This window comes from Rhinoderma darwinii, chromosome 5 (assembly GCF_050947455.1).
Source record: "Rhinoderma darwinii isolate aRhiDar2 chromosome 5, aRhiDar2.hap1, whole genome shotgun sequence".
Classification (NCBI taxonomy): Eukaryota; Metazoa; Chordata; class Amphibia; order Anura; family Rhinodermatidae; genus Rhinoderma; species Rhinoderma darwinii.
The window spans coordinates 287,699,793-287,715,820 of NC_134691.1; the positions used below are offsets into that span (position 1 = coordinate 287,699,793).

Genomic DNA, 16,028 nt, shown 5'->3' on the forward strand with positions numbered 1-16,028 from the left:
CAATGTCTATTTTTGGAGTGAAGATCTACATTTATCTTTCTCCATTTATTATTATTATTATTATTATTATTATTATTATTATTATTATTATTATTATTAATAATAATAGTAGTATTAGTAATTTTATATTTTAAGACTACAGTTTTTAGCTGTTTTCCATGGTGTGGGGTCGGAAGTTTAGTAAATCGTACCCAATGGGAGGAAATGAATTCCTAGCACATTATTAGACTTACATCCAAGAAAAAGAGACTGGAAGCAGCACTCAGCAAAAAAAAATGTGAATTTATTCACCCAACACAGCAACGTTTCACTTCCTCCATGGAAGCATTTTCAAGGCAAAATTCATAAGGCAAAATCTATAGTAATTGCCATTAAATGCTCTATATGGCTAAAAAAAAAAAAAAAAAGTACAGTTAGTGAGACTCGCAGACGAGGTTCCCTGGGAAACAATGCATTCTATGTGTGATTAACATATTAAAGGGAATCTGTTACTCTACTCAAGGAAGTTTCTAGCGCTTTTAACAGAATGAATGAATCCATCTTGGTGCTGATATCTGGCCAAAGGAGGAAAGCTGCAAATACACTTATTTACATATGTTACATGATAGATGGAGCTTCAGGTGTGCACTCAGTCGGTGCCAGAGGGTTTGTTTCAAGTTAATGGGACAGTGCTGCAATACCTCAGAACAGCCACTACAAAAGTAACAGCATGTGACAGTACGAACAGCAATGAAACTTATGTAAACAATGAGGATGTTGCAGCGCTCATACAAGTGCCGTGGGCCCTTTTAACAGCTAATCGGCAGGGTTGCTGAATGTCGGACCCCCACCGATCTATTATTGATAGCCTATCCTTTGGATAGGCCATCAATTTTAAACTTCCTCTAAGTCTATGAATATACAGGAAATTTGGAGCTCTGTGTCAGATACAATTCCAATCCCTATAATCAGTACAGAATTTTGCACCAACTTAGATAAATACTAAATAAAAAAAATGATCAAAGGTGGCTATCCACTTTAAGCAATTTTAGTAAAACTCGTCAAATGATATTTGAGAATCCCATTTTCACGATCTGTGGGTATGTGGACCCACTGGGTCGTACCACCGTAGCGGGACAGCAGCTGGCCAAACAGTGTACCAAGTCAATGTTTATATAGTCCAAGGACAAGGGTACCTGGAGCAGTTCAGACAGTAGTAACGGCTAGGCTAAGATGGGACCTTAGCAGAAGACACCAGGCGTGATGTAACACAGCAGGCGTGACCGATGGCACAACACGACTCCAACTTTCTAAGGCACAGCAACAACGGTAGCATGGGAGAGAGGATACAGGATAACACTAAGGGACCATTTGCAAAACTAACACGGGTAAAAACAACAACGCTCAGGCAATGAGTGAAAGAGTAGAGCCCTTTTTATAATCCACGGTGATCTTTGGTTAATTGATGAATATTTCCCAGTAAAGAAATATTCGGCACACAAGGTGATGATTTTAGCAAATCTTTCGGTTTTATTTTATCAAAAGTTGATGCCAGAGGTTTAGTGCACTAAACCTCTGGCCATCAACTTTTGATAAAATAAAACCGAAAGATTCGCTAAAATCATCACCTTGTGTGCCGAATATTTGTTTACTACGTAATTGGGTTGGGACCCTATTCGTGCACCTACCTGGATCTTGTGCGCTTTGAACCACTACTACCTGATGATTATTTCCCTTTAAAGTCGGGCACGAACGTGTGCGCGCACCCTACGGGACACAACAGAACGGAGCGAAAGTGAGCGCTGGTGTCTCCAGGGGAGGAGATGCGGGCCATCGCTCACAGATCCATGGCTGCAGCCGTCGGGGCGTGAGTAATCCTGACGGTCCGCGGCCGTTACACCCAGGAACTAGAGAACATTACTACTATACACATACATTATGGTAAATTATAAATTAGAATGTATGTCATATTTATAAATAAACGAAAATACATGACAAAAAATCACTATTTTGAAAAAAATAGGGTTACATGCAGGACAAGACATGCTAATAAACATAACATTTTACTTAGATATTAACCATAGGAATTGAGTGGCTACATAATGTCTACAATCAGGATCAGTACAAGTAAGTTCGTAGCTAGAATACTCATTATATACCTCTAAAGCGGTGTTCTAGAAGGTACCTTTCTTATAGTCCGCTAGATTGTACATTTACTGACTTTCTGACATAATGTTATTAAAAATGTTATTAAAAAAAATTGTCGCCTGTCTCCCCCGATGGGCAGCTGTCAAAATCCTACAACTGTATGTTAACAATATGGCTGTATGTGAAGTATCATCCAAAGTTACATTGTTTTCAGTGTGGTTTCTGTGACAATTCTGTGAATGGGGGCCTGTTTACATCAGCGTTAGTGTTTCCATTGCTCTGCTCCGTCTGAGGAGCAGAAGAACAAAGATAAAGGAAGTGCCGGTTCGGTTGTATGACAGACAACATCGGCGCCCGTCGGAAACCATTGACTTTAAAAAAAAAACATTTTTCCCCCAAAATTAGGTGGCCCTAGGCATGCGTCTACATTGCATTTATCATTGCATTTAAATTTGCCCACAGAATTAATATCATTGCAGTATAACAGTATCATGGGACATTCAGAATTTAGATGCACAGAATAAATTGATTCCTCTAGGATTATAACATTTTTGTGCAGAAACTATTTATGAAAAACACACACACACACACACACACACACACACACACACACACACACACACACACACACACACACACACACACACACACACACACACACATAAATATAGAGAAAAGGCATATAAAACCATTGTACTCCTGCTGAAATGCAAATCATGCCAATCTTGCTGGTATATTTTGCAGGGTGTGACTATACTTCCATTTGTTTTGGATTTGATTTATTCGCAGGCTTTTCACATTTTGACAAGAAAACACCTTATTAAACTAAGCAATGACTTTTCATAGCTTTCAGGCTGCAGTTTAACTTTTTTACTCTCTGTATGTGGCTTTATAATGCCCTGAGGTTTTATTTCAGAGAGGCGTTGTTTCCAGCTAATCCTACCCATAATTTCCCTTAATATTACAGTATTTTCCAGGATCCTTGGATTTAATGCAGTGTATGGTAACTAAGGCTAAACATCAATGAAAAGATGCTTGAATAGTGAATATGTGTGAGTGGACAGAAACACAAATGGGGAGAACGTTAAAAGGAAGGTGGAGGAGAACGACGACAAGATTCCCAGGAGAGCCCCATCTGTGAACACTTCACCACTCCCCAACGAATGGAGCTCTGCGTGGGCACAGGTGGATCCCAGCCTCCTGCTGGAGCAGAGCTCAGCGCGTAGCCTGAAAGAAGACTTTCATTACTGTTGGCTGTTTGGATTGGAAAGGAGCCATCTCAAACATTTGCAGGTGGCTTGGCCATACTTTGACACTTAAATATTTGAGGCCGTGATAAAATCAGAATATTACTACAATATGGCGCTATACAAAGTGTAATGTGCAATCCTTAATATGAAATGTATGTTAAAAGATCCATTCCCTGGAGACCACTAAGAAATTCACATTTGAAATTAGTATACTACTTATTCCCAAATGTTTTGGTTTTAATGTGTTTTGGGAGGGAATGGAAATGAAAGCAAGTCCGTCCAAGTTCTTTCGCCTTTCATGCTCATGTTACAACTGTTCGAGGCATACATTTTCAAAAGGCTCACATTTTTTATTTTTGCTTATCCTCCTATGGCAAATAGGAAAACTCATAAGTCTCGCAGATTCATAATCCTGTTTGTAACAGCTCAGACAGGGTGAGGGAAAATAAAGGAAATTTTGACATCATATGGTCAGATGCTATCAAGAAACACTTTGATACCCATGAGAACCTTCTCTCCGGAATACCTGTATCCTCACATGGGAATAAAATCTATCTACAATTGTAAATTATATTCAGATTACAGATTTATAAACGTAATTTACCATGTAGTAATAATACAAAAAAAAACTAGCATTGTACGTCCCAGGGCTGGCCTGACCCAACAGAGGATCACAGGAGCCTCCGGTGGGCCGAGCATATGGTATAGTGGTAGGCAACTCCATCTGAAGCTGCCAAAGAACGGATGATCACTTCTACTGGGGATTTTCACTGTTTTGGATTATTTCAAACATAATATTAGTTCTCAGTGATGATATGACCAGTGGGTGCAATATAGCAATGTTATAAAAGTAGATGTCAAGTAGAGAGATACTATGGAAAAACAACTACGTGACAAGAGCTTCTAATGGTCTTCTGGCAAAGACGTGAATTCCAAGAAGCTTTGGACTTAGTTCAGATGTAGTGGATTTGCATTTTGCGGATTCTGCATCACAAATACACAGCAAAGTACAGTACAATACACGTGGATGGGGTTTTCAAAAGCCAATCCAGATGTAGTGGTAAAAATTTGTATTGAATCGAGGTCATGCTGCGGATTCTTAAATTCGCAGAATGTAAATTATGTTGCGGATTTGTTTCAGATTATTTCTGCTTCAATGTATGGGGTGAAATCCGCAGTGAATCTGGAGCACAATAGACATGCAGCACATGCAGATTTTGCCGTAGAAGACTGCCAACGAAATCTGTGGCAGATTTTTTCGACTACTTGTGGATCTGCCCTTAATACAGGTACAGAGTGTTTCAAAGCTGTACCGGGGTCTTCATCACATACGGGATTTAATCATGTTATACCTGTATTAAAGCCTCTTTTTTTCATATTCAATTTTTTTTTATTGAATTTCAATATACACAGATACAGAACACAGTGGAGTGAACGTCTCCATACACTAAAGGAAGACAACACATAAGGTCAAAGCCCAAAACAAAACAAAAAAAAGTGTCATTAAAGCCTCTTTTAATTCACGTTTGACTCAGGGTCAAGTGCCAATTATAAAGCCCTTTGCTACAGTATTTCTCTACTTAATGTGGGTATATTTAAAAAATGTCCTAACCCTAACACTAATATCTCCTGTACTGTCCTAGTTCGTTCAAAATCAGGCTTCTGTTACAACTGTTTGAGGCATATATTTTCAAAAGGCTCTTGCTTTACAGCTCCTGAACCCTGGGATAGTCATGACCTTCGAATTTATTGTAGGGTTGCGCCTATTCACGTGCAACTCCAATAGGTCGGCGCTCATTATATGGTGTTCTCTAGTCTATCTATTGGATATAACAGACACATTGCCTTAGACATCACAAGCCTCTTTTTTCCGTGTTCATTTTTTATAATTTAGCATTTTCTTTACATTTGTTCTGGAGTGTGGACCTTGCTTGCTTTCATGTAAGGTGCCTCCTGGTGTTGCTTTAGTGTAGAAACAGAAACTTACAGGAGTGCCATATTAATATCATACCTCCCAACCATCCCGGATTCCGGCCAGTGTCCCGCTCTCTCCCAGGCGGGCAGTGGCATGTCCCAGTTTCAACTGTATCTGCGTCCTCATTATGCAAGTAGCATAATTAATATACAATTTAAACCAATTAAACAAAATACATAAAACATAAACAGAATACTACATGCAACCTAGGGATGTCCAAATGTTGTCCTATGTGTTCATTTTATCCTTTGCAACCCTAAGCAACTCTATCAATCCTCAGAGATACCACAATACAATTTTCCTTAAACTGTAAATAAAATCGTAAAACAAATTCATATAACATATACTACATCCACTTTATGTAAAAGCCACATGGTTTGAAACAATTCAAAACAGGACATTTGACATTGAAACAATATAATGTTGCTTCAGAACGGACTTTTCATTATGTGCCTTTGTCCTTTTTGCTAAAAAGAAATTCAATAAAGGTCAAATATCTTGAAGCATGTGCCAAAAAATCCCCACAAATCTTGTTCAATACATGTTGATTTAAAACGTAAAAACGAAACTATAGCACAATGTGGAAATACTGATATGTGGCAATGCTTGTAAACCATTGCAGCGAAAAATATTATTTATGTTTGCCATAAATATAAAAACATAGATAAACACTTTTATCTAATATTCCAATAAACCATAAAGGGAAACCATGAAACATCTATCAAAGAACATAATATTTGATATCCTACCCGATCTGGCGATTTGTAGAAGGTGCTTGTGTGATGACTGAGCTGGACTGGGGAGATGGCATTGCCTGCTGTATTACAACGCTGGTATCATGGTTTGGCAGTCTTGCATTTGATAGCTGGTGTGATGCAGGTCCTGCCATGCCTCCAACCGAATTATGTAGTGTGATGTTCTGCCAGAAGAAGAAAAGAAAATTGCCTATCATTTTGCCTCTTTTGTTTATCAATTTCACCAGATCAAAATCATTGTCAATCCTCTTATGACATTTTTACATGGTCACATAGTTACTTGGGTTGAAAGAGACACATGTCCAGCAAGTTCAACCTTTCTCAGACCTAGCTGTTTGATCTAAAGCAGGGGTGCACACATTTTTTGGGCTTGAGGGATGCATTGGGAGATTGTGCTACTTCAAGGAGGCTGCAATAAAACTTCGGATGCTTAAAAAAGTATTCCCATCTTAGACATTTATGGTTTATCCACAGAATAAAATCTCTGATAGCATGTCTGATAGCTGTGGGTCCCACCTATGGGCCCCACACCTTTCCCCAGTACGGGGGTCCCCCGATCTCGTCCCACATGACGAAGCGGACTATGGCTGCAGCATCCAGGCAGGGAATTAGTGGAGAAGTGGCCGGGTTTATGGAACAGCTGAGCTTATTGTGCTACGCTGTTTCCATAGAACTGAATAGGAGTTACGGAAACAGTGAGTTTGGCTGTTTTCGCCAATATCTCAGCCAGTCCTATGAAGAATGAATGGAGCAGCAGCGTGCATGCTCTACCACTGCTCCATTAACCCCTTTGCGACATGTCATGTACATGGGGAAGTATAGTATGCCTCCGGCAGGGCTTTATAGGCGACAGTCAGTATAGCGCTATTCTGCAATACATTAGTATTGCAGCATGCCATGCAAGCGATCCAACGATCGCTGGCACAAATACCCTGGGGACTAATAAAAAAAAGAAAAATACAGTTCAATAAAGGTTTTTTTAATGTACAAAAAATATATATTAAAAGTTAAAAAACAAAACCTTTTCGCATATTTTCCCTAAAGTAATGTTAAACAAAAACAGTTTACATAACTGGTATTTCCGCATCCGTAAAAGTCCGAACTATTACAATATAATGTTATTTAACCCGCTTGGCTATTAAAAATTAAAACCACCTAAATTGCTATTTTTTGGTCACCTTAGCACCCCAAAAAAATTGAATAAAAAGTAATTAAAAAGTGGCATGTACCCAAAAATGGTACCAATACAAACTATAGCTCGTCCTGCAAAAAATAAGCCATCACACTACTAAATCGACTGAAAAATAAAAAAGTTATGGCTCTCAGAAAGTGGCGACACAAAACCATTTTGTTTTTAAACAAAACGTTTTTTCTTTATAAAAGTGGTAAAACATGGAAGAAATTATAAATTTGGTATCGCTGTCATATCAATCCGTAGAATAAAGTTAACATGTCGTTTTTACTGCATGATGAATGTGCTAAATACGAAACCCAATTCACTGTTTTTTACCTTTCCACCCTACAAATAATTTTTTTTCAGTTTGCCAGTACTATATGGCACATTAAATAATGCCGTGGAACACTACAACTTGTCCCACAAAAAATAAGCCCTCATACAGCTATGTCAATGGAAAAATATAACAGTTATGGCTTTTGGAAGGAGGGAAGGGAAAGACAAAAATGAAAATTTCAAAAATGGCTGCGTCTCCAGGGGACTCTTGTTCTCATGATCACTGGGATCCCAGTGCTGGGACCCCCAGCGGTCAAACAATTATCAGCTATCCTGTGGATAGGTAATAAGTTGTTATTGTGGACAACCCCTTTATGCTCTGGCAATTTCCCCTGTTGGCCATTCTTTCTGCCTGAAAATGAGCGTTTTTCTTTACTACAGGTCACTACAGATACAGGCCACACAGTTACAGGTTATGTCTGTGTGACAGGCATCGTTCAGCAGGAATGCCACAAAGAATTTTTGGGTCCCATACAACTGAAAGTCTGTGCCCCTGACCCAAGCCTTAGAGTAAAGAAGGGAAGTTTGGGGCAGGGTGACAAGTAGGGATAATAAGTCAGGGGCTCTGTTGGGTTGAGGCAGAGAGAACAGAAGGCTTTGTTAGGGGAGGTGGGGGCAGTGGGGGCACCTAGTGACAGAGACTCTGTGTGGGGATGAGAGACAAGGTGTCAGGAGCTCTCTTGAAGGGGCACAAGGTATCAGAGGTTCTGAGAAGAGAGGGACAGTTGGAGTTAGAGATATAGGTTAGCAGGGGTTCTGAGCAGGGTAGAGTTGGGGAGAGACAAGGTACAAAGGACTCTGAGAGGGGAGGGGTAGGAGGGAGAGACAAGGTATAAGTGCTCTGAAAGGGGAGTGGAGTAGACAAGGTGGCACGAGCTCTGTGAGGAGAGGCAGTAAAAGGAGACACAGGGAGCTCTGGGGGGGGGGGGGTGGCAGTAGGTGCCAGGTGTTCTTGGTGGGTGCAAACGGCTAAGAGGGACCATTAAAGCATAAAATTAAAGCTGCTACCTGTACAGAATACAGACAGACAGCAGCTTGAGTCTCTCCCTGCCCTCGAAAAAGAAAATCGTTAATGGTTTACTGAGTGGCGCTCCAGCGGCTGGCCCCAGTGATCTGCAAGGAGGGACACAGCTAATCAGACTGGCAATCAGCTGTTTCTGTTCAGAAGGGCATGCTGCGGGTTGTGCACCGCTGGTCTGTTCCTCTAGAAGGCTAAATAAAAAACCCTGGCCAACAGTAGTTAATTTTGGATCAAAAGAGGGGGAAAAAAATCCTCATGGTTGATGGATAATTTCCCTTGACCAATTCATCTTATAATAAGATCATTCTCAATGTCATTAGTCAAGTCTAGGCTTTTTGAATGCTGCTAATGTATCCGCTAGGGCATTCCAAGGTTGACTACTTTAAGGCATCATTTACACGAGCGTAATATACGCGCGTGCGATGCGCGTGCTTTTCACGCGTGTCGTACGCACCTATATTAGTCTATGGGGCAGTGCAGACAGTGCGTAAATTTTGCGTAGCGCGAGTGCGTTGCGTAAAACTCACGACATGTCCTATCTTTGTGCGCTGTTCGCGCATCACGCACCCATTGAAGTCAATGGGTGCGTGAAAACCACGCATGCCGCACGGAAGCACTTCCGTGGTACGCGCGTGATTCGCGCAACAGCTGTCAAACCATGAATGTAAACAGAAAAGCACCACGTGCTTTTCTGTTTACAAACATCCAAACGGAGTGTCATAATGATGGCGAAAATCACGCAGCCGCGCATCATACACTGATGACACACGCAGCTGTTAACTGCCTTTTGTGCACGCAAAACGCAGCATTTTTTGCGCGCGCAAAACACACACGCTCGTGTAAATCAGGCCTAACTATAAAGAATCCTTTTTTACAAAGGGGAGTGGCTTACTCAGGAGGCGGAACATGCTTGTTGTACACAGCTTCATTGGTGAATAATTTGAGGAGGGTCAAAATGGGGGTGTATTATATGAGGAGGCTGTACTGTACTATACGTTGAGCCAGGGACATAATGTGCTTTACGCAGAGTTTGGAAGGTAATACGCTATACATGATTTAAGGAAGTAATGCACCATACTTAGGGTCAAGGGGGGTAGCCTGCTAAATATGATCTGTCAACGTCCTTTTGATTTAGAATATTATCTGATAGCAAATGCCAACAGTGGGCATCAGGTTTTTATTGTTGGGGTTGTTATTGTCAAGCAGAATAGTGTATCCTGCTCTGGTATTTTACCAAGTACAAAAAAAAACACCCCCGTAATAAATGTAAGAAATATTTTGGCACCCACCAAGTATAACTATTTTTTCTATTTATTGACCTGGCAGAAATAAAACTGAAAAAAATGTTGTATATCAGCATGAAATATCTATGAAATAGCTATACATTGAGATAAATAACGTGTTCAATACAAACTTTACCATAATTTAGGAGCTTTCAGAATGACGAGGAGGCGTCAATTAATTCTGGATTTCTGATAAATATAAAGGAACTTTTTAAAGACAGCCTGCTGTATATCCAGCCCCGCATTTTCAAACATTTGTTTTACGATTTAAGATGTATTTAACACCTCTGAAGGAGTAAGACTCAAAGCTGGAACTGAACGGCATAAAACCAGTTGCACAAAGTAAAATAAATACACCTTTCAGTGTAGACGTCTTACGGGTTTCAGCAGAGCTGGATTGAAACAAGAGTATTTGGAATAAAAGTTCAAAGTGACAATATGAGAAATGGCAGGTCTCAAAATTATAAGTGCTGCATTAATAGGCTCAGGAAAAAATTTGCGTACACAGTACTTTATATAGAGCAGCTTGTACATACTACCTGTACCAAAAATAGCCTGGTTACGGTAAACTGCGGTAGTGATACCTCCACACACCTCATCACTGAGAACAGTACATGGGTCTCACACTATCTTTTTCCTATAGGCACTCTCTCGACGCTCAGCCTCTACCGGTGCATCATAAAGCCAACAGTTTTGACTTTCACACTATTAGGGTATGTTCACACGCACTAATTACGGACGTAATTTGGGCGTTTTTGCCCCGAATTACATCCGAAAATAGCGCCTCAATAGCGTTGACAAACATCTGCCCATTGAAAGCAATGGGCAGACGTTTGTCTGTTCACACGAGGCGTATATTTACGCACCGCTGTCAAATGACGGCGCGTAAATAGACGCCCGCGTCAAAGAAGTGACCTGTCACTTCTTTGGGCGTAATTGGAGCCGTTACTCATTGACTCCAATTAATAGCAGCGCCAATTACGTCCGTAATGGACGCGGCGTTTAAGCGCCTGCACATGCCGTTACGGCTGAAATTACGGGGATGTTTTCAGGCGGAAACATCCCCGTAATTTCAGCCGTTACGGACGCCCTCGTGTGAACATACCCTTATAATGGAAACTATTTACATTACGTTTGTATTTATGTACCGATGTAGCACTGCAGAGTTTGTCTAACTAGACCTGTCATTTGGCACACATTATCCTGACATCATAAAGACCTTTTTTTTTTAGATAGCTCGGATGTAAACCTACTGTATTGTCAAACTAATAGATTAACTCAGAGAGATATCGTAATACAAAGTCTATGTTGCCACCAAGGCCAGAATATAGGGATGGCAAAAAGGGCAATTGCCGAACTGCCTACACTACTTAGGGGCCTCCAGTTTCCCAGTACCATTACAGAGGGCCTGTCATTTGGTCGTAAAAATGTAACTGAGTTACTGACCTGAATGGCGCTGTCTCCCTGATTCCAGCGCTGTTTTTATTTTTTTCCTGAACCTTCCCGAGTGATATGGCCCACCGTTGTTTTCTCCCTATATGCCAATTTGCACTGAACTACACATTTAGGCTTCATGCACACGACCGTGCCCGTAATCACAACCCGCGATTGTGGGCGCGGCCGGCCACCAATGCCCGCGGGCCGCAGTCTGCATTTTCGGCCCGTTCTCCCATACACCGTATGGGAGCACGGCCCGTAAAGCGCAAAAGATAGGACGTTCTATCTTTTGCGGTACAGTTCTACGACACAGACACCTATCTGTAGCGATACGGAAAGGTGTCCGCGGCCAGTAGAACTGAATGGGTCCGTAATTGCAGACCGTATTATGGTCCGCATTTACGGAGAATTTTTACGGTCGTGTGCATGGGACCTAAGTGTGTATGTTCAGTGCATGCGCTGGGGAATACTACCGGCACATATGCTGCACGTGTCCATAGACCGGACAGGAAGCAAAAGATGTATTCTTTTGGCGTCTGCCATCCAGGTACACGCCAGTATAATTTATTTTTTTCAAGTGAAGCATGCTGTAATTACCTACAAAGTTGGCAACTACAAAAATAATGTATACCATGCAGTATATGTTTTTTTTTTTAACATGGCAGCCCTATAGCTGACATATGCAACTGTATGCCATACAATTGCATACATCCGTGGTTGGTGTCTGGTGCATACATTGGAAGATCTTCCCAACATTTTGGTTGTCCAGGTTTAGAAATGGCTGCTTTCTTGCAAAAACAGTGCCACACCTATCCTTGGTTTATGTCTGGTATTACAGCTCTATTGAAGTAAATTTGGCAGAGTTGCAATACCACACACAACCTGTGGATAGGTGTGGCGCTGTTTTTGCAAGAAAGACTGCATGTTTTTCTAATTCTGGACAACCCCTTTAACATGGCATAAATAGACATTAAAATCAGAAGTCCTTTCTCCTTTTTGGAGCTATGATGCCCAGTTTCTCTGCATTGTTATCTAGAAAAAAATACAGCGTCTGCCATACTCCTATGTATCCACTTTATTCCAGATGACCAAAGAATCAGTCAAGTTTAAATACAGTATGCTGGATCCTTGTTTTCCTCAATAGCAATAGAGTAATACGTCTGTGTTTAAAATCTAATAGAGCTGCCAAAGAGATGCAGGATCCCTCTGCTGTATGAGTTCCATGCAAATCTGACAAAAAAAAGTGTGGCATGCTCCATCACTCTGTATGTATAGAGATATTCTTCCCTAGAAGCATATGTTCAACAGAGCCTGTACCGCAGTGCACGGAGACTGTACCGCAGTGCATGTAGCCTATACGGCTCCGAACTAAAGGAACAGTGAAGAATCCATGCACTGGGCTCTGCCTCATGCATGAGCCTGTAATTGTCAGCAAATTTACTGTGCTGAACCATACTAGTCCTTCTCAATGAATTAGAATATCATCAAAAAGTTTATTTATTTCAGTAATTCAATTCAAAAAGTGAAACTCATGTATTATATTTATTCATTACACACAGAGTGATCTATTTCCAGCATTTTTTCCTTTTAATGTTGATGATTATGGTAACAGTTAATGAAAACCCAAAATTTAGTCTCAGAAAATTAGAATATTGGGTAAATGTTGAAGATTGTAGACTCATGGTGTCACACTCTAATGAGCGAATCAACACAAAACACCTGCAAAGGTTTCCTAAGCCTTTAAATGGTCCAACAGTCTGGTTCAGTAGGCTACACAATCATGGGGAAGACTGCTGACATGACAGTTGTCCAGAAGACAGTCATTGACACCCTCCACAAGGAGGGTAAGTCACAAGAGGATATTGCTAAAAAAAAAGTTGGCTGTTCACAGAGTGCTGTATCCAACAATATTAATGGAATGTTGAGAGGAAGGAAAAAGTGAGGTAGAAAAAGGTGCAGAAGCAACAGGGATAACCGCAGCCTTGAGAGGATTGTCAAAAAAAGACCATTTAATAATCTGGGGGAAATTCACAAGGAGTGGACTGCGGCTGGAGTCTGTGCTTCAAGAGCCACCACACACAGATGTATCCAGGACATGGGCTACAACTGTCACATTCCTTGAGACAACGTCAGAAGCGTCTTACCTGGGCTAAGGAGAAAAAGGACTGGTTTGTTGCTCAGTGGTCCAATGTCCTGTTTTCAGATGATCGTAAATTTTGCATTTCATTTGGAAATCAAGGTCCCAGAATCTGGAGGAAAAGTGGCGAGGCATCAATCCAAGTTGCTCGTGGTCCAGTGTGAGGTTTCCACAGTCAGTGATGGTTTGGGGGCCGTGTCATCTGCTGGTGTTGGTCCACTGTGTTATGTTATATCAAGTCCAGAGTCAATGCAGCCGTCTACCAATTTTCGAGCACTTCATTTATCCCTCTGCTGACAAGCTTTATGGAGATGCTGATTTCATTTTCCAGCAGGACTTGGCACCTGCCCACACTGCCAAAAGTACCAATACCAGGTCTATTAACCGCAGTATCACTGTGCTTGATTGGCCAGCAAACTCGCCTGACCTAAACCCCATAGAGACCAACACTGCAGACGAGCTGAAGGCCGCTATCAAAGCAACTTGGGCTTCCATAACACCTCAACAGTGCCACAGGCTGATCGCCTCCATGCCACGCCGCATTGATAACACCTCAGCAGTGCCACAGGCTGATCGCCTCCATGCCACGCCGCATTGATGCAGTAATTCATGCAAAAGGAGCCCCGACCAAGTATTAAGTGCATATACTGTACATACTTTTCAGTAGGCCAACATTTCGGTATTAAAAATAATTTTTGAAATTGGGCTTATGTAATATTCTAATTTTCTGAGACGCTAAATTTTGGGTTTTCATTAACTGTTACCATAATCATCAACATTAAAAGGAAAAAATGCTGGAAATAGATCACTCTGTGTGCAATGAATCTATATAATATATGCGTTTCACTTTTTGAATTGAATTATTGAAATAAATTAACTTTTCGATGATATTCTAATTCATTGAGAAGGACTAGTATATTAAAAAATATTATAATACTGGGATATGTTCTGCAACTTAACAACTGATTACATATGTTTTTTGTGTTTTTTAAAAAAATAAAGGGTAAGGATTATTCACTAATATATCTGCGTATTAACATACTATACATAGTAATGTTAGTTTTGTAGTCAGTATCATAAATATGTGAGACTATTACAAACAATTCACACATATTCTGCTAGAGAAAAAAAAAGGCAATCAAAAGCATTTTTGTTTTTTTACTATTTGGGAGTTCTCCTTTTTTTACTCTATATACTAATGTGGATTCTAAGACCCTGTTAACCAGGAGTTTTTTGCAGAAAGAAAAAATCTGCCTCAGAATTCCTTTTTTCCCATGTTTTTCGTGGCCCATGACTATTGAAAGCCATTGAAAGCCCACGGCCACTGAATCTAATTCCAGGAGTGAAACACTCTCAGAAACGAGTGCCGTGATTTTCTTTGGCCTCCCATTTATTACAAGGGGACGCCGAGACCATGGAAAGAAATAGCTTGTTGCTTTTTTTTCCCGTGAGCGGCCAACAGCTGTCCATGTTAAAAAAAATACCTCTGCCTCCCATTGAAATCAATGGGGATGGCGATTGATGGTTGATTCTGACGCAGTTGTGCACATCAAAATCAGCGCCAAAGAACTCTGTGCGAACTGACCCTTAGGCAGATTCTACAGCCTTGCACCCCAGCTTTGCCTCAGTTTGATGCCGTGTGTATATACATATTTGCTACAAGTTTGTAAAATGTGTGTTCTGTGACTGGATTTCTATGGAATGGCAGGTAGGATTGGTAGTGGGACCTTTCAGTCCGTTTCCGACTCCAGTACGGCCATTATTCCTAGCCCAGTTAGCTCAGGTGAAGCTACTGGACTCATTACTGAGCCATAAAAGCTCTACATCTAGTGCAGAGGGGGGCAGAGCCTGGGAATCTACACAAGGATAGTGTGCAAAGCCTGATCTAAGGAACATTGTACTCCTGGTTTATAATAGGTGGGGAAACTTGCTGTTTAGTTAGTGTCCAATCAGGCCAGGTGTTTGCTTAGTTTATATGATGCAAGATTTGGATACTGGATAACCACTTATTTCTTTTTGGACTTTAAACTTGAACAGTATCAACGTTTTGATATATATGTATATATGATATATATCACAGGTGCATGACCAGTGTAAGCCAATGTAAGCCAATTGTTAGGACAATAGAGTTCATTCATGTAATTCTGGCACTTCTACAGCACTAGGGTTAGATACTTATGCAAGCAGAATTTCTCAGTTTTTATCCTATTTAAAAAAATCTACTGACAAAGAATGAATTGGGAATTTGGAAAATTTACTTGGGCTGCATTCAGACAGCCGTAATACTAATGCGTTATAGCTTCCTCATTAAGGCCAAAATACACAGACCACCTGTGGTTCTACTGAACCGAACTTAGATTAAGGCTGGATTCACACGAACGTGTATTGCGTCCGTGCGGGCCGCGTGGTTTTCACGCGCCACGCACAGACCAATACAAGTCTATGGGGCAGTACAGACAGTCCGTGCTTTTTGCGCAGCGTTTGTCCGCTGCGCAAAAAGCGCGACATGGTCAATATCTCTGCGTATTTTGCG

The 16,028-nt window shown here is 40.9% G+C and overlaps 1 protein-coding gene across 1 annotated transcript in view; it reads right to left on the reverse strand.

The window, feature by feature from the left end:
• Window positions 1-5,797: 5,797 nt before the first annotated feature.
• Window positions 5,798-16,028, reverse strand: part of LOC142652598 (cyclic AMP-responsive element-binding protein 5-like) — a 40,720-nt gene continuing 30,489 nt past the window's right edge. The window contains exons 4-5 of the mRNA XM_075828252.1: window positions 6,102-6,271; window positions 5,798-5,819 (exon numbers count right to left, since the gene is read on the reverse strand). Coding sequence (XP_075684367.1) covers window positions 5,798-5,819; window positions 6,102-6,271 — 192 coding nt within the window. The remainder of the gene's footprint in view (window positions 5,820-6,101; window positions 6,272-16,028) is intronic.